Source organism: Xyrauchen texanus, chromosome 14 (assembly GCF_025860055.1).
Source record: "Xyrauchen texanus isolate HMW12.3.18 chromosome 14, RBS_HiC_50CHRs, whole genome shotgun sequence".
Lineage (NCBI taxonomy): Eukaryota > Metazoa > Chordata > Actinopteri > Cypriniformes > Catostomidae > Xyrauchen > Xyrauchen texanus.
In genome coordinates this window covers 8923527-8941628 of record NC_068289.1, presented here as the reverse complement: position 1 = coordinate 8941628, position 18102 = coordinate 8923527, and the positions used below count along the sequence as shown (strand labels likewise).

Below are 18102 nucleotides of genomic sequence, written 5' to 3'. Positions count from 1 at the left end.
TTTGGATAAAAGCGTCTGCCAAATGTAAATGGATAGAAGGTTTTGAGGATTTTGGTAAAGGTCAGCGTACTCCATATGTTGCCAGCTATCCCTCTGCATTTATGGTAAGAGGGCTGTTTCGGAAGTGGAAACTTGCTTCGCCAGTGAGCCCATACCAAATACCCGGTTTCATTCATTGCTAATAGAGGCAATTCGTGAACTAAGGAAGGCTGGAATGGAGTGCTTAGTCTTCATCTGTGACCAAGGTGCTCGTAATCGTTCAATTCTCGCTTGTCTTGGTGTAACAAAGGAAAAACCATACCAATCAGTGTGTTCTGCCTGTGGGATCTACCACGTCTGATCAAGAATATACGCAACAACTGGCGGGAACAGGGGTTCTCACTGGATGGCAATCAGATCTTCTGGACCATTCTAGAGGATCTGTATACATATGACAGCAAACAGGACATCCACTTGTGTTGCCGTCTTACTAAGAAACATGTGTATCCCCCCGTTTGCTTCCATGAGAGTCAGGTTTACTACTCAGGTCCTGAACCACTCAGTTGCTGTGGTGATAAAGACCTTGGCACAGGTAAAGCAGCTCACAGGTCAAGCACAGAGGAACTACATGGCAGCTGCCAAACTCTGTGAAATATTTGATGGCATCTTCAACTTCTTCAACTCCAAGTAGCTCAATGATTCCCACAAACTGAAGTCTGCTCTCTCAGATCCATCTGCGCATTTCCCCTTCTTGGAAAAGGGTATGGAGTGGCTCCCCCGCCTGAAGCTTGTCAGTGCTGGCCATGGAACCAAGCAAATCCCATGTGTAGAGGGGTGGCAGCACAACATCGTGTGCTTGAAAATGATATGGTGTGATCTCCGAACGTCACCAGGTGTCCTACCTTTTGACCAATAGTTTGAACAAGACTGCCTTGAGAATGCCTACTCAACCATTAAGGGTATGTACTGTAAAATAAGTATAGTATTTCAGTACCTTTCATTGCATGGTATTTTATTTTAACTGTTTATTGTAACTATTTAGTATGGTGGTGTGTGTGTGTATTTTCAGCTCGTGGTGGTAACCGTGACAGCCCAGACTCTGTCCAGTTTGAGTGGGAATACCAGGCTGTGGCTATTAGATTGATTTTTAACAACTCAGAGAAGACCAAATGTGAGCAAGACTTGACACCTTCCTGCTGCAGTTCAGCACATATTCCTCCCAGGAGAGCCCCTAGGTCATTATCGACACAGACCAGACCTCAGCTGAACATCGTTATACCTCCCAGTATAGTCCCAGGATCACCATCGGTTCTGAGATTATGGATGAACACAGCTATACTAGAGTGACTACTGATTGTGGAGAAGCTGAGACGGGTTCCGTGTGGGAATATGCAGATTCAGTAGTCACTGCTAATACAGGAGCCACATTGGACCAGGTGGAGAAGCCAATGGACTATTCACTAGACAGTCAGTTTGATTCCAACCAAACACCTTCTTGTAGCTCTGGAGCTCATTGTAAGTAATCTGTGGTTCTTCTGAATTGAAAAAAATATACATATATTTATATTACAATCACTTATGTTTTATTAACCATTAAGAAGAGCCTATGGACAGGCGTATTTACCGTTATGCTCTCTCCTATGGTAAAAGCGCAGAGGTTGCTATCTCAGTATAGAAGATCTCTGGTTTAATCCATATCTTCTAAAGCGATCCAATCGGTTTTGGGTGAGAACAGACCAAAATGCCTCCTTGGCGATCATGAATTAAAGATTGATTACACTACCTATCGCCATCTAGCGCTTTGCGCATGGATCAAGAGCTAGGAAGTGTAATCAAGCTTGAAATCATGATCATACCTGGAGACTGCTGTCAAGATGTACAATGCAAAAAGTGTCCGTTCTCACCCAAATCCGATTAAATTGCTTCAGAAGACATTGATTAAAACACTTTAGTCATATGGATTACTTTTAAGCTGCCTTTAGGTGCTTTTGGACCTTGAAAATGTTGGACCCCATTCACTTGCATTGTATGGACCTACAGAGCCGGGATATTTTTCTAAAAATCTTTGTGTTCAGCAGAAGAAAGAAAGTCATTCACATCTGGGATGGTATGAGGGTAAATGATGAGATCATTTTAATTTTTGGGTGAACTACAGCCCCAATTCCCAAAAAGTTGGGACAATATGAAAAATGCTAATAAAATAAAAAAATGTGTAATTTGTAAATTATATTCACCCTTTGCTATATAGAAAACTCTAAAACTAAACAGCACATGATGTTTTACCTTGTGATTTTCATTGTTTTTTTTAAATGTACAGTAATTTCAAATCCGATTATTGCAACACGCTCCAAAAAAGTTGGGACAGTCGAGTGTTTACCACTGAGAAACATCACTATTTCTTCTAATAACACTTATAAAACATGGGCACTAAAGACACAAGTTTGTTAATTCAGAAAGTAAAATTTTACCCCATTCATCCATTATGTAGATCTTTAGCTGCACAATTGTATGGGTCTTAGTTGCTGTATGATGTGCTTCATAATGCGCCACACATTCTCAATTGGAGACAGGTCAGGACTGCGGGCAGGCCAATCTAGCACTCACACTCTCTGCTTACACAGCCATGCACTTGTAATCCAGGAAGTATGTGGTTTGAAGTTGTCCTGCTGGAAAATGCAGGGACGTGCCTGGAAAAGACAGTGCTGGATGGCAGTATATGTTGTTCCAAAATTTGTACATATCCTTCTACATTCATGGTGTTCTCACAGATGTGCGAGCTGCTCATGCCATGGGCACTGACACACCTCTGGCCCATACAGGCACTGGCTTTTGGGCCTGACGCTAATAACAGCTTGGATGGTCCTTTCCTCTTTGGCCCGGATAACACAATGGCTGTGTTTTTCAAAAACTTTTTGAACTGTGGATTTTTCAGTCCAAAAATCACTGTTCCACTGTTCTACTTTTCATCTAAGATGAGAGGCTGAGCCCAGAGAAGTCTGCAGCGCTTCTGAACAGTGTTGATGTAGGGCTTCTGCTTTGCATAGTCAAGTCTTAACTTGCATCTGTGGATGCAATGGCGAGATTTTACCAGATTCTTTTAAATATATTGTGCACTGTAGAGGGTGAAATGCCTAAAATCCTCGAATTTATCTTTGGGAACTTTTTATTAGCATTTTTCATCCTCTACCAACTTTTTTGGAATTGGGGTTGCATTCCTTTAAGAGACAAGTAAAGTAGAAACAAACAAATACACATTTATTTTGTTGTTTGTTTGCTTATTTGTTTTCTGGATTTTATTAATTTACTAGATATTAAATATGAATAATAATATTGAACAATTCTGGGCACACAATTAAAAGTATGAATCCAAGGGCCCTTATCAGTTAAGTTTTATAAAAGATTATTTCTTCTTTCAAATAGTATTTTTTTTCTTGTTAAAATTAAACAAATGAACAACATTTATGTAATCTCATTCATTCATACATTCATTGAATCCTTCATTTCCTTCATCCAAGTGTGGGCCATCTACTATTTTACCTGATATCACATTAGTTTGATTGGGGCAACATAGCAGTGATAGAGTCATAACACAGGATAAGAATGTCATGACACTCGTGGTTAGAACAAAATTTGTGCTATAGTGATATTCTATCCTCTACATCATATGTCTGTTCCTACAAATATACAAAATCTGACAGGCGGATAAAATCCTTGCATCTGGTGGAATGGTTCCTCTTTTTCGGATGGCATGTTGATTCTCTGGTAATGTTATGTTTTCCTCACATATCTATCACTCTACCTTTCCTTCACCTTCCTGCAAACTTTACTCACACTGGACAGTGAAAAGCAAAGAGTAACTGCAAAAATTTGCAGAAAGAGACGGAGGAGGGGAAGATCAAGGCTGTCCACCAGAATTAGTTTTCAACGCAAGAGCACGCACTAGAGGCTGAGATACACTTGATGGATCTGCTATGAAAATCATCTGGCCATCGGCCCAAGGTAGTTACAGATGTGTGTTTAAATTAATTATGAATTCTGTGACACATGACTCAAGCATGAGTGGTTTCTAATGTTTTATTGTTATCATGTTCACCATATGGGTAAAGATAATGTGAAAGTGCCTTTTGTTATCTTTTACTGCATTGTTGATTAGGTCACTGAGGGGGTGGGGGATCCAGGCTTACAAAATATTGTAACATCACTTGTCTAAGTTTAGCAAATTTAGCAGTCACATGTAAGAAAATTCAACAACTTCTCAACACATCATAACATAAATTGAGAAGGAAAGATTACAAATCTCAGGTGATGATTGTCCAGATTGTGCAGAACTAGGATTGTTCCATCCAATGTAATTATCACAAATTATGTCACACCAAGCCACCTAGAGGACATAGAAAAGAGTAACACTATTAGTCAAACAGACAGGAAATATAGCTTTGCAGACTTTTAAGTTAAAGTTTTTAAAATAGAATTAATACCTACCACAGTCATACAAGATGTTTATTTTATGAATGTCCACAGAACTTGGTCCGTCTCGCTGGCCAATAGGTATGTAAGGGTCTGGTTTAGGGATAATGGTGGGGTCTCCATCCTCTGAGAAGGCATACCTGTGTGCATTTCAGTATTTCATTCAAAAGAGTAACATGCTATTGCTATTGCTTAACAACACAGACTTACCTGAGTCTAAATTCTGGAGGTTAAAGCATGACTTTTAAAGGGATAATTCACCCGTAAATGAACATTCTCTCATCCTATACTCACCATCATGCCATCCCAGATATGTCTGACTTTCTTTCTTCTGCTGAACACAAACAAACATTTTAGAAGAGAGAAGAATATCTTATGTCTTTAGCTCCTTGCAATGCAAATGAATGGTGACCAGAACCCCCAAAAGCAGACAAAGCAATCATAAAAATAATCAACCAGACTCCAATGGATTAATCAATGTCTTCTGAAGTGATCCAGTTGGTTTCTGGTGAGAACAGACCAAAATGTAACTTCTTTTTCACTGTACATCTTGTCATTGCAGTCTCTAGGCAGGATTATGATTTCAAGCTTGATTACACTTTGTAGCGTTTGACGCATGTGCAGAGCACTAGATGGCACTGCAGAAAGTGTAATAAGTGACATTTTGGTCTGTTCTCACCCAAAACCAACTGGATTGCTTCAGAAGACCTTGATCAACCCACTGGAGTCTGATGATGTGTTATGTTTATGCTGACTTTATATCCTTTTTTGAGTTTTAGTCACCATTCACTTGCATTGTATGTAGCTAAAGAGCTGAGAAATTCTTCTAAAAATGTTCAGCAGAAGACAAAAAGTCACACATCTGGGATGGCATGAAGGTGATTAAATGATGAAAGAATTTTCATTTTTGGGTGAACTATCCTCTTAAGAAATGATAGACTGTATTTTGCCTGAACTCATAAATCTCTTAATAAGCACATGTAAATGGTATATTTGCAATACTCACTTCCCATAGTGCATCACAGAGCTGTAGTCATATGCAGTATTGAGGTTGTTTGTCTCATACTTCTTAAAGTTGTGTCTTTGACCTATGTGAAAAATGGAAATTTGAAATATACATTGTCTTACTGAAGACACTGGTTCAAATAAATGTTTTGCTGGTTTCAAAAACGTACTCTGTATGATGTTGTCCCACAGAATGGTGACGTAGTGATCCCGGTCAGAGCGAGACTGCTCGTGTAAAAATCCCAGAGCGTGCATTAACTCATGAGATGCCACCCCTGACCACATACAGCCAGGAGACTGCAAAGACACAATCTGACTCCCTCCTATCATACCCAGATATGACCAGCAACTGAGTGGACAGCAAAAAAATTTTTTTTATTTCAAATGCTTGGAAAACTAGAGATGTTACACCTAATGTAAGTCCAAAAAATGAAAATGTATCATAACTGAGGCTGTTAATTCCTATTATTCAGCCTAACATCCTCTTTTGTGTTCCACGAAAGAAAGTAAGTAGAGTGTTCTTGAACAACACGAAGGTGTGCAAATGATGACTATCGCTATGGCAATTAATCTAATTTCAGACAGTCATAATCACTTCAAACAATGCAACATGATTGGATTGTGTCGAATTACATGAATGGAATAGACTCACCCAGATCTAGACTGGATATTAAGGAAGTTTGCTTGATGTGTGCGAGGCACAAACTTCACACATGTGCTCGAAGAAATGTCCAACATTCCTGTTTCTATCGTGATTCTGTCCATATCATCTGTGATGTGTAATTCAAACCAGATAGATAATGTTATGATGATACCAAAGATAAACAAATACCTTGATTTTTAAGTTTGACAGATAATTGCATTGATAAAGATTTCTGGAGTTATTACTCACCATATTGTTGGGAGAGGATGTACGGTACATACACAAAACCATCAACAGATTTTGGCCAGAGGCAAGAATCTCCTGAACAGGTGATGGCACTGCGTGCTCCTGAACTCACTATGTCACCCTCCCTGAATGCAAACCTTGTGTAAAATCCTGACACTGGTGGAGGACAAATAACACGTTTCATGCTTCAAGGGGTAGTTCACCCAAAAATTTCAACATTTACTCCACCTTAATATGAAAGGTAATACCTTTCGTATTACACAAAAGGAGATGTTTGGCAGAATGAACGGGACTGACAATCTCAGGCTCCATTCACTTTCATTGTATGAAAAAAAAGAGGCAATGAAAGCGAAATTGGACTGAGGCAAACATTCTGGCTAACATCTCTTTTTTTTTGGTTCCACTGAAGAAAGAAAATCATAGAGTTATAGAACAAAAACCCTTCATTTTGGGTGAAATGTTCCTTTAAGGTTAAATTATCTGTATATATCTGTCATACACATACTTTCATTTGCTCTGAGAATCTTGTCCATTGCATTCATCTCCTCTGGCTCCATATATTGCTCTGTTGAGAACATTAGGAATGGTACATTTACATCAACTCATTTGCAACAAACTAGACTGCATACCATAAAAAATCCAAAACTCTGAGTTATTTACCTAAATATCCTCTCTTTGACCTCAGCTTTGTCTGATGAATCAATGAAGAGTTCTAATGCAAGAAAATGTATTTTTAGTGTATCCACTGGAAATCAGGCACCATAACTGCACTAGTATTTATTCATTCTTACCTGAACAGGTAAAGACCAGGAGTCTAACACCAATCCTACAAAAATACCCACACAGAGCATCTTGGAGTTCTGTTGTTCTAGATGTAACCAGGTTTTGCATGTGAACTAGCAATGTTAGGGCTCTTACTACAATATATACACTCAGAGTACAACCCATCTTTACGCTGGGTCGAAGATGTAGGGTTAGTGTGACTTCCTATATCATTATTTGATATTAGTGTTTTTCACTAATGAAGGGCTTGGCAGGTCAGAAAGCATTCCTCTCTTATAGTTAGTTCTGAATTCACACTTCAGCATTTTCAAAGATTGATCATTGCTGTGGTAGTTTGCTGATTCTTGTGTTATTTGTCCTGAGTATGCAGAACATGTACATGTTGTGTAGTCACACACTTCAATTCATCCTAATCTGCAAACAACAATTTAATAATTATTTGTGCTGTGCTCACAACATATGAACACACGGTGCAAATAAATATAACAGGTTAACTCCATACTTTCTTGAACGTACAATTTTTGTATTATAGGCAACAACAGCTTTTGACTCCAGTGTGTAATTCTTAGTGTTGATACTTATTTATTGGGTCTGAGATCAGCTAATTTTGAAGGCAACACTTATAACATTCACTAGACTGGATTGTCAACAACGTGTCTAATGTGATTGCAGAATCACTGAGAGATATTTTCATCTGTTATAATGACTTTTACAACAAATTTCAACTTAAAAAATGAGATGGTGAGAAAAATATATTCATGGACACATTTTATTAATACAAGGTATAGTAGCCTATATGTAAGGCAATATGGTGTCAAAATGTCAGAATAAGAAACATATAGAAATAATAAATTAAACAGCAGGTTAGAAAAGAATATTATATATATATTGATTACTTATATTTTCAATTGTATATCAATTAAATTTTTAAAATAACAAAAAATAAATTTTAATAATAAAAAAAGGATCTAATGAATTAAATATCTTTGTGATTGATCATTAGTTGTCAGTGGCTTTAATTACACATCACATTCATACAGTTTATTGATCTTCATTATGTCCAAGTCACTGGGCCCAAATCTCTGACCAATCTTCACATTCCATGTCCGTTTCGGTACAATGGTCGGACCACCATCTTCAGTGTAGGCATACCTGAGATGACAAAGAATGTAATAATATAACTGCAGTTACTTTTGTACCTAAAGTTCCGAATATTTTCTAATGTACGTTATCAAAAATATCTCCGTACCTTCCAAAGTGCATGATAGAGCTGTAGTCATAAGGGGTGTCCAAGTTGTTTGTTCTGAACTTTTCAAAATTTCTCGCCCTGTCTATATTTACGAAAAGAATAATCAGTGAATACCAATACAATTAGAAAAAGAATATGAGAATATAGGAATGTTACATTGCTACTTTACCTTTCCATACATTTGACCACATGACTGTGACATACTTGTCCCGGTCGGCTCGTGATTGCTCATGCACAAAGCCCAGGGCATGCATTAGCTGATGGGAGGTGACCCCTGACCCGGTACAGTCGGGTGTCTGTAGAGAAAGAGTTTGTCTACCACCACGTGCCCCCAGATATGACCAACACCTATAAATCAATCATCACATCCATAATATTTACAATTTACAAACGGAGACAGATCATTAAGGAGAGCTTGGGACAGAAATGCCCCAAAAATGTAAAGTCATCCTCCGATTTTTATCTGTAACATGATTTTCATCAGTTTAGATTGAGAATGTTAATGAATTGATTCAATTGAAATATTTGACATAAATGGATAAGAAAGTGTATTTTAATTTTGGTTAGTAAATAACATGCCCTCATTAAAGGAATATTCTGGGTTCAATACAAGTTGAGCTCAATCTACAGCATTTGTGTCATAATGTTGATTACCACAAAAAATAATTTCGACTCGTCCCTCATTTTCTTTAAAAAAGCTAAACTTTGGGATACAGTGGACTACAGTACACTTACAATGGAAGTGAATGGGGCCAATCCATAAATGTTAAAATACTCACAATTTCAAAAGTATAGCTAGAAGATGCAAACAATATGTGTGTTAACATGATTTTAGTGTGATTAAATCACTTTAATTTTCTGTGTAAAGTTACAGCCAATATAACAACTTAGTTGCCACGATGGTGCAATGTGAACAAACCCTAAAACGCTAAAATGACAATTTAAACAACTTTTAACGGAAAGGTTCATTTCTGACAATGCAAAAAAGTATTCTGGTCATTGAAAATGCTATACTGCCATGTAAAGGCAAACCGCAGTAAAAACACATACAAATCTGGTCTCTTAGAATATGATCTGTCCTGTCACAGATGGGTTTGGCTCAAACATGTTCTCAGACTGAGAGAATTTGTTTTTATCTAATTGGATGGATAATCAAAACACTGAAGCCATTTTAATCAGTTTCAGTGGTAGGGTAGTTACTATGTGTAGCCACTGTAGGGCAGTACAGTACAGTCAGGAAAGAAACATTGTTTTTATACCCTGATTTGGGCTGGATATCCAGGTAGTCCCTTTGGTGTGTTCTGGGCACGAAGCGCACACAAGTGTCACGTTCAATGAGCTCCATCCCTCTCTTAACACCCATCCTGTCTACATCACCTGTGCAGAGGAATAATTGAAACAAAATAACAAGATTTCTTACAATGAACTTGGAGGGATCAGTTCCACATTAGTCAATACAAAGCTCTTGCCTGAGAATTTGTATGAAAACAAAACAGATACAATGTCTGCTTTTCGTACTTACTGTACTCAGGAGAGAGTATGTATGCAATGTACACATGTCCATCCACAGACTTGCTCCACAGACAGCTCCTGGCAAAACAGCTCCTCTGACTCCGACCGGACACAGCTATATCTCCCTCTCTGAGACTAGTGCCATCCACAGAAAAAACACCTACAACAGGAGAGTACTGGTGTTCAAACAGAACAGAAACTTTCACAGATCTGAACAGCCGACATTAGGCATGCATCCTCACCTTGATAGTCATTTACATCAATGATCTTGTCCATGGCAGATTTATTATTTTCCTCAAGGTGAGCTGGGAAAAGAGATTAAAGTTTTATATTTGTATGTATTTATTTATCTTTTACATAAAATATGATTCATTTGATGTTTAATTATTGAATTACAGTTTAATTAATATAATACACCTTACCTGGGTAGCTTCTCCTTGCATCAAAAGATGAACTATAGGATTTCTACAAGTCAAAGACCAAAAATATACAATTTGGTTAATACAACAAAGTAAAGACAACTCGTATGCAAAGTGACATGGTAATATTACCTGAACAGGAAAGGAAAAACATGGCCCTGCTAAGGAAAAGAGAGTGATAATAGCCAGTGAGTACTGCATGACTGCACATAGGTTTACTGTCTTGTTAAAGCTGTCTGCCTTTTAAATGCTCTTTACCAGCCTCCTCTTACATCATGTCTGCTCTAATGGCCAACCAATTATTTCTGTTTGTTGTCACGTTTATTATTTCCACATGCTTTTTCACATATCTACCTACTGTTCTTGTTTCATAATTAACACTGTAGTTGTAATCTGCACAAAAGACAACCGCCCGAACAGGGACTTGAACCCTGGACCCTCAGATTAAAAGTCTGATGCTCTACCGACTGAGCTATCCGGGCTTCTGTTAAGGAGAGTGCCAGCTGAATATTTCCAATATTTAATCTTATTTGAACCCAAGTTGTCTTATATTTTTATATTAATGTTATACTTACTGTCCAAGTTTGTATGTTCTTCATATAGCGTTATATGTTATATACTGATTCAGATTATTTTCTGAGTTTGAATTGTATAGAAATATTTCTGGAGGCTCATGCTATTCTCCGCAATCCATGCACAATTTACCACGCGCCCCATTTAGAGTGAGAACCCCTAATCACGACCACGAGGAGGTTACCGCATGTGACTCTAACCTACCTAACAACATAGACATAAGTATGTCTATGCCTAACAACCCAGGCCAATTTGGTTGCTTAGGAGACCTGGCTGGAGTCGCTCAGCACACACGGAATTCGAACTCGCAACTCCAGGGGTGGTATTCAGTGTCAATACTCGCTACCAGGCCCCCATATAATGATACATTTCAATATACAGTACAAGTTTCCTCCAATAATCAGACATAGTCAATAAAAAAGAAGGAAAAAAAAAGAAAATACAGCTAGCATAAAGATGAAGATAAAGTTGCAGATTTCCAAGGCCATAAGGCAGTGTTGTCTTGTCCAACCACTGATCTAGGCTGTAATGTTTATTTAACAATTAACATGTTTCTCTTTCACAATGCATATTTTATATTTCTTGTCATGTTGTATATTTCATGTGACATTGTATATTTCAGGCTGATCTGATAACTTGCTTGCATAAATCTAATTTGTGTCAAAGAATCTGTGAAGTGCGCACAGTCTATGTTATGTAGATCATAATTGTTTGTTGAATTCTTGTAAACAACCATGCATTTTTTGATAAGTCTGTCCAGTTCCTTGAGACTGTTGATGAGCCTGTCCAGTTCCATGTGGCTGTCGACAAGTCTGTCCAGTTCCCTAAGGCCATTGATGAGCCTGTCCTGTTCCCTGTGTCTGTCACATTATATGCTGATGATGGGGCTATATGGAAGAAGGGACGGAATGTAAATCATGTAGTGGGAAAATTGCAAAGAGCAGTTGATGAGGTGGAAAAATGGGCTAGGTTATGGTCTCCCATATGTCTGTGTCAAAGACACAGGTGATATGTTTCTCTAAAAAGAAAACTTCCTTCAAGATCAAACAAATTGTTTTTTAGAATCCTAGCCCACACTCCCTCCTCCAATACCAAGTTTAAATCTTTCTCACATAATCTCTTGATATAAGTTAAATCTTTATCCCCAGACTATGAATTAGCATGGAGTAATACACTGATGCCTCATGACCTTTTTGAAAGCAGTAATTACCATTCTCAGAGTATGTGCCGCTTTAGGTGGGTGTATGCTACTCCCAAAAATAGTACAGAACAGGTGGCACAGCTGTAAATACCTATATAACTGAGATCTGGTATTTTCCAAATCTTCAAAAGTTCTTAATACTCCACTCTCATATATGGTACAGAGTGTACTAACCTCCCTCACAATCCACTCTGACCAGCAGTGAGGGGACTTATTAATACATAGTTTTGGGTTCTGCCATATGCTCGAGGAAACATTTAAATAAATGTCAGAATGAAATACTCTTGACACTTTTGTCTTAAAAGTTAACTTCGATTAGTTTGATAGAAAGGCTTTGCAATGGTGAAATAGGGGCAAGAAGTTCCTGTTCAATACAAAACTAGGGAGGGGCTCTCTCAGGTGGAAGCGACCAATGAGCCAAATGTCTGAGACCGAATGCATGATAATAAAACAAAATCTTGGGTAGGCTTAACCCACCTTTGTCAATCGGCCTATGTAACTTATTGAAATGTAATCTGGGACGCTTGCATTCCAAATGAAGGACTTTGCTATGCAATCAAATTGCTTGAAATAAGAGAGGGGGACATCTACAGGGAGAGATTGTAGCAGGTAGTTGAATTTTGGAATACAATTAATTTTAATAACATTAACCTTCTCAATCATAGATGAATGTAATGAAGCCCACCAGTCCACGTCACTCAAAAACCTTTTTATTAAGGGGTCAGCATTAACTCTAACTAAATCAGACAAATGTGCTGGGAATAAAATGCCCAAATACTTAATGCCCTGTTTGGGCCACTGGAAGTCGCCTGGCTGAAAAGCCATTACTGGACAGTACGAGTCAAAGATTCAGATTTAGACCAATTGACTCTGTATCCTGAGAAATTAGAAAAGGAATGAATAATTATTTGGAGGCGGAGACGAATAATAAAATATAATCTGTGTAGAGCAAAAGCTTATGCACCATACCTCCCGCAATCACCCCTGGAAAATAATCCTCCTTTCTTATCGTTGCGGCTAATGTTTCCAGGGCAAGACAGAATACCCTGTCGGGTTATCCAGAGTAAAATAATCTGAAATTAATCCATTTGTTTGTACCGCCGCTACCGGGTGTCTATAAAGTAACTTAATCCATCCAATAAAAGTATTCCCAAACACATATATTTCCAAAAAATGCCTTTTTGGCATCAAGTGATATGGCAGCGACCGGTGTCTGATCATTCACCACTGACCACATGATATTGATGAAACGTCTAATATTATCAGACGAGCTGCGGCCCTGAATAATCCCCACCTGATCTATATGTATAAGTTATATCATAACTTTACTTATTCAAAAGTAAAGCAAGTGCTGCTTTCTTTATGTTTTGAATCCCCGCAGTCACTAGCTCTTCCGGTTTCCCGTTTTGAGTAACGAATACAGACTACTGCCACCTGCTCGTATGGAAAGTAATTTCCTCTCACGAAGGCGCAGATCAAACTTGCTAGTTGGCTGCTGGGAGTTGTATTTGCGGAGTGTTCAAGAACAACTTTTTGACCCTGACACGACGTGAACCGACCGCTTAGTCTGCTTTAGTCGGCACTAGTTCTTTGACATCGGTTTGGTGTGTCACGGCCTTTACACTCGTTTGGATCTTTGTCTTAATTAATAATCAGACAGATCCGGGCTTGTGTCATGGTTGGTGGAAGCTTCCCATTCTTTAATGATTCTGTAAAACTTCTAACAAAAGTGGAGCTAGCTTAAGATCTAAAAAACTTGGCAGCAAAGCCATCTGGCCCCAGAGTCTTGCCTGTAGGCAGGTCCTTAATTAGCTTGTCAATCTCTTCCAAGTTTATCTCAGAATCCAAATATTTTTTCGCACAAGTGAACTCTAGTCCCATTCAATTCAAGTCCCATTCACGATTTACCCAATTTACCACAACGCTATAATCACTGCACACCCATAGGACGCAACCCCCCTCCCCTACTCCCTTTCCCAATACAGATGTCGCACTGGGGACAGAGACAGGCAATTCGTCCAAAACAGCGATGGCCCTAACTCAGCTACCTCACACGCACCCCACGCCTAACTAACTTTCTATCTTCATCTCCGGAGGGCTTATTGCCCCCGAGAGCACTCAAGTAACATTCCCCATATAAGTCACCAGCATAGAGACAGCATTCCATACGTCAAAATATCATGAGGGGTGCCAATGGCTTGCAACCTCCCTTCAAGGTCTATAAAAAAGCCCTGATCATCAGCATTAGGTGCATAAATATTAGCCAAAATAAGACTTTGCCCCTGAATTTCATCTAAAACAATGATGACTCTTCCTAATTTATCTTTAATCTGTTTGAGAAATTTGAATTGTAGATGTTTATTTATCAATATAATGACCCCCCCCTGCTCTTACTTGAATCAGCACTAAAGAAAACATGTCCACTCCATATCTTCCCAATTTTTTAGCTTCCTGTGGGGAGAGATGCATTTTTTGAAGAAACACAATTTCATATTTCTTATGCTTAAGAAAAGAAATAACCTTCCATCTTTTTATGGCATTTTGACATATTTAGAATACATAGATTGTGTGTCAAAAACAAGATTACAGAGAACACATTCCCCATTAATGCAACAATCAAACCCCGAACTTCCCTCAGAACCAAACGCGGGGCGAGTGGGGACTGGACTCCCCGACCATCTGGAGCGATGGAGCCGCTGCCAGGAGAGGAGGAGTGCCCTGCCGTCCCCCAGAAACGCAGAGGGTCGAGAGCACTGCCGACTCCCCGACTGCCTGGAGCGGTAGGGCCGCTGCCAGGGGCGGAGTAGAGTTCACACTAGTCGCCGCAGAGGGGCGTTCTGTCTGCTGTGAGTCGGTCTGACTCCAGTCCGCCCAGGGAGGAGCGGCTGCCGTCTGCCTGAGAGGGTGGAGGATCATGTGACAGGGCATCAGAGAACCGGTGAGTGAGTTTTTTTCCCCCTCTCTCCTCTGTCGCTCTGTGTTGGCCTTTATGCTTTGCCTATATTGTTTTGTTGTTGTTTTTACCCTCCTGCTTCCTCCCAGGTCGAGCAAGGTGGGGATGACCCGAGGCATGCCCACCCCCAGAGAGGAGGGGGGGGGGTGTACATCATGACGGGGGCTCCCCAGCCTGAGGCAACACCGAGAGGAGTGTAGAGCGGAGGAGGGTGGGGGCGGGCTGGAACAACGCACACCCGGTCCCCAATCAGCCTGATGGGGGCACGCAAGGGATAAGGGTGGCCAGTGATGACGGTTCGAGAGAGCGAGAGAGAGAGAATGACATGCAGCAGCTCTGTGTGTTTATGTTTGTGTGTTTTTGGTTCAGTTTTTCATTGAACTATTATTTATATTGCCAAGCCGGTTCTCGCCTCCTCCTATATATATATATATTGTTCTATGAACCATAAACATTTAATGAACATGCACATGTGGAACAGTCCTGACATGACCCACCAGCCATACTGCTAGATCTGTATGTGGTTTTCGGCCTGCGAAGAGCCCTGATCTCAATCCCATTGAGCATGTCTGAGATCTGTTTGATTGGAGGGTTAGGGCTAGGGCCCTATTTATTCCCCTCAGAAATGTCCGGGAACTTGCAAGTGCCTTGGTTGAAGAGTGGGGTAACATCTCACAGCAAGAACTGGCAAATCTGGTGCAGTCCATGAGGAGGTGTCACATGTCTGTGAAACTTGTTACGTCTATGTCTTAGTTGTTTAATCTTTTTATGCTCATACAAATATTTACACATGTTAAGTTTGCTGAAAATAAAAGCTGTTGAAAGTGAGAGGATGTTTCTTTTTTTTCTTTTTTCTTTTCAGCCATTTTCAAGCCTTGCACAGTAGGTGGCGGAAATGCACCTTTTGTTGGTTTGCCAACCGCCATAAAACGACAAAGAAGTTCAAGTACGTGTTCTGATAATTAGACCATTTAAAAAGCGTGTTTTTGTCCTTATGTGAGACAACTTATTGGTTTACTGCGATGGAGACACCGCAAAACACTTTAAACATCACCTTTGAAGACGATCCAGAAATACAGGTGAGACTCGTGGACAATGTGTGTTTCAGTATTGTGCCATCCACAGCAGAACTGTAAACTTTGTGTTACCCTAATGCAAGTATGTACACTTTGCGTGTTTGAAAGACTTTTATGTTTAGTTTTGCTTGTGTTAGGATTTGCTCAAACAACTTAAGGACGCCAAAACTGAACAACAAGTTACTAAAGACGAGTTGGATCAAGTGAACAAAGATGTCAACTCATGGTAAATATTCTTATTTACCATAGTATTTAACAATTAGGGTATGCCACCATAATAGGTTACCTCATACACTTATAACAGATCAATTTAAGTTTATTTATTTATTTTTTTTTTAGCTTCAATAATAATAAAAAAATAAAATCAGAGAATTAAATTAAGTTACATACAAGGTAAAGTTACAGTGAACAAAAGAGCAATTACAATCACTTCTGCCATTAGATATGGCAGCTCTAATATAAAAATTACTTTAGCAGAGAGGAGATGGACCGGAGGATGATGATGATGGTCCAAGTGGATGAAGGCCTGTGGAATTCACTTCTTGAACTGGATGCTGTTATGGAGGAGAAGAAAAGCCTTGCCAAGCAGTTACAAGAATTAACTTTGTCAAGGTATGACCAACCCTCAACACCATTATGCTGTAACTGCTAGCCTTCTGTAATTCTACTTCAGCCTGACAGATTCAGTTTGGCAATTCAGTTCCATCCCAGCAAGAGAATCTGTTGTCTTATTGCATGGTTTTCCTGAGCTAGATTAGTGCTTATGCAAAGCTTAACACATCACATTTTCAAAGATGGCAAGCTAAATGTTGAAAGTTAGTTTTTGAAGTTAGATTACATTTTGAATATGTATACAGACTTTGCTCTTAATTACATTTTAAATCAGGCTCTCAACTTCAAATGAAATTTCCTCCATTTTTTTTTTCAAAAGGTATTTAAAAATAAAAATAAAAAATGTTTTTCCCCAAGGACCATAGAGTCAAATCAAGCTCTTCTGAGAAGTTTGCAGAAGGAGAAAAGCCACCTGCTGGAGCTGGAGCATAATCTAAAGATCAGACGAGATCAGCTGAGGAAAGAATTAGCAGATGTTTCTTCAAACCTAGAGGAAGGTGCAGCATATCATAACCTCAAATCATCCAAAGTTTTGGAGGCTACAATTACTATAACATAAATACTGAATAACATATGTTGACATGTATCCATTCCAGTTTCACAGTGTGACAATCCAGTTAAACCAAGCTCACCCAGCCAGAGTAAGTCGACTGTAAAGCCAGTGAGTAAAAGAGGAGAACGGAAGTGAACACAATGTCTTCTGAATACACAATGTGGAAATAAAGCTACATTAATTTTCTGTTGTGTAAAATTATGATGCAATATATTTAAAAAAATAAAGTGACATCTTTGTTTATGTTTTGTGAAATTAAGCTGCAATAAACTTGGAAATATATATATATATATATATCTTTGTTTATGTTTTGTGAAATTAAGCTGCAATAAACTTGGAAAAAAAAAAAAAAAATATATATATATATAAAATCGAGTTTTTGAATTAACCTGCAATAAACTATTGAAAAAGAAAAAAGTTACTTATTTTGTAAAATTTATATGAAATTAACTTGCAAATAAAAGCAATTTTTTTTGTTTCTATTTTGTGAATTTAAGCTGCAATACACTTCAAAAAAATTAAAAGTCACACGTTTTTTTTTTTTATTAAGCTGCTATAAACTTAAAACAAATTGACTTACATTCTTAAATTGAGATGAAATAAAAAATGTTTCTTTTTGTGAAATTAAGCAGCAATAAATTTGGAGATATATAAAAAAAGCAACACTTTTTTTCTATTTTATGAACGTAAACAGCAACAATAAACTTGAGAAATAAAGTGTTGTCTTCTAAGCACAATTTGGAGTGTCTACTGTTTGTTGGGAGTCACTGCTGAAAATAGATGTGTAAAGTTTCAATGACGTTCACTCGCAGATAAATCACTGACAACATT

General features: G+C 38.6%; 3 protein-coding genes and 1 non-coding gene across 4 annotated transcripts; 1 reads left to right on the top strand and 3 right to left on the bottom strand.

Annotated features, from left to right (window-relative positions):
* Nucleotides 1–4255: 4255 nt before the first annotated feature.
* On the bottom strand, nt 4256–7191 carry hce2l1 (high choriolytic enzyme 2-like 1). Its single transcript, XM_052142788.1, has 9 exons — nt 7132–7191; nt 7001–7031; nt 6846–6905; nt 6344–6496; nt 6104–6221; nt 5622–5800; nt 5453–5534; nt 4462–4586; nt 4256–4360 (listed from the first exon to the last, which is right to left on the bottom strand). Exons 1-9 carry the CDS (start codon nt 7189–7191, stop codon nt 4347–4349), a joined length of 822 nt encoding a protein of 273 aa, XP_051998748.1. The 3' UTR covers nt 4256–4346.
* A 951-nt stretch (nt 7192–8142) lies between these two features.
* Nucleotides 8143–15597, bottom strand: LOC127655143 (hatching enzyme 1.2). The gene is made up of 7 exons (XM_052142785.1): nt 15528–15597; nt 10127–10189; nt 9895–10044; nt 9632–9749; nt 8542–8720; nt 8373–8454; nt 8143–8275 (listed from the first exon to the last, which is right to left on the bottom strand). The coding sequence occupies exons 1-7, from the start codon at nt 15595–15597 to the stop codon at nt 8143–8145; spliced, it is 795 nt and encodes a 264-aa protein (XP_051998745.1).
* trnak-uuu (transfer RNA lysine (anticodon UUU)) lies at nt 10713–10785 on the bottom strand. The gene has a single exon. It is a non-coding gene; the product is annotated as a tRNA-Lys (tRNA).
* A 363-nt stretch (nt 15598–15960) lies between the features above and the next one.
* Nucleotides 15961–17541, top strand: si:ch211-167j6.3 (uncharacterized). The gene is made up of 5 exons (XM_052143253.1): nt 15961–16109; nt 16244–16332; nt 16581–16718; nt 17076–17215; nt 17315–17541. Exons 1-5 carry the CDS (start codon nt 16053–16055, stop codon nt 17404–17406), a joined length of 516 nt encoding a protein of 171 aa, XP_051999213.1. The 5' UTR covers nt 15961–16052; the 3' UTR covers nt 17407–17541.
* The last annotated feature ends 561 nt before the right edge of the window (nt 17542–18102 follow it).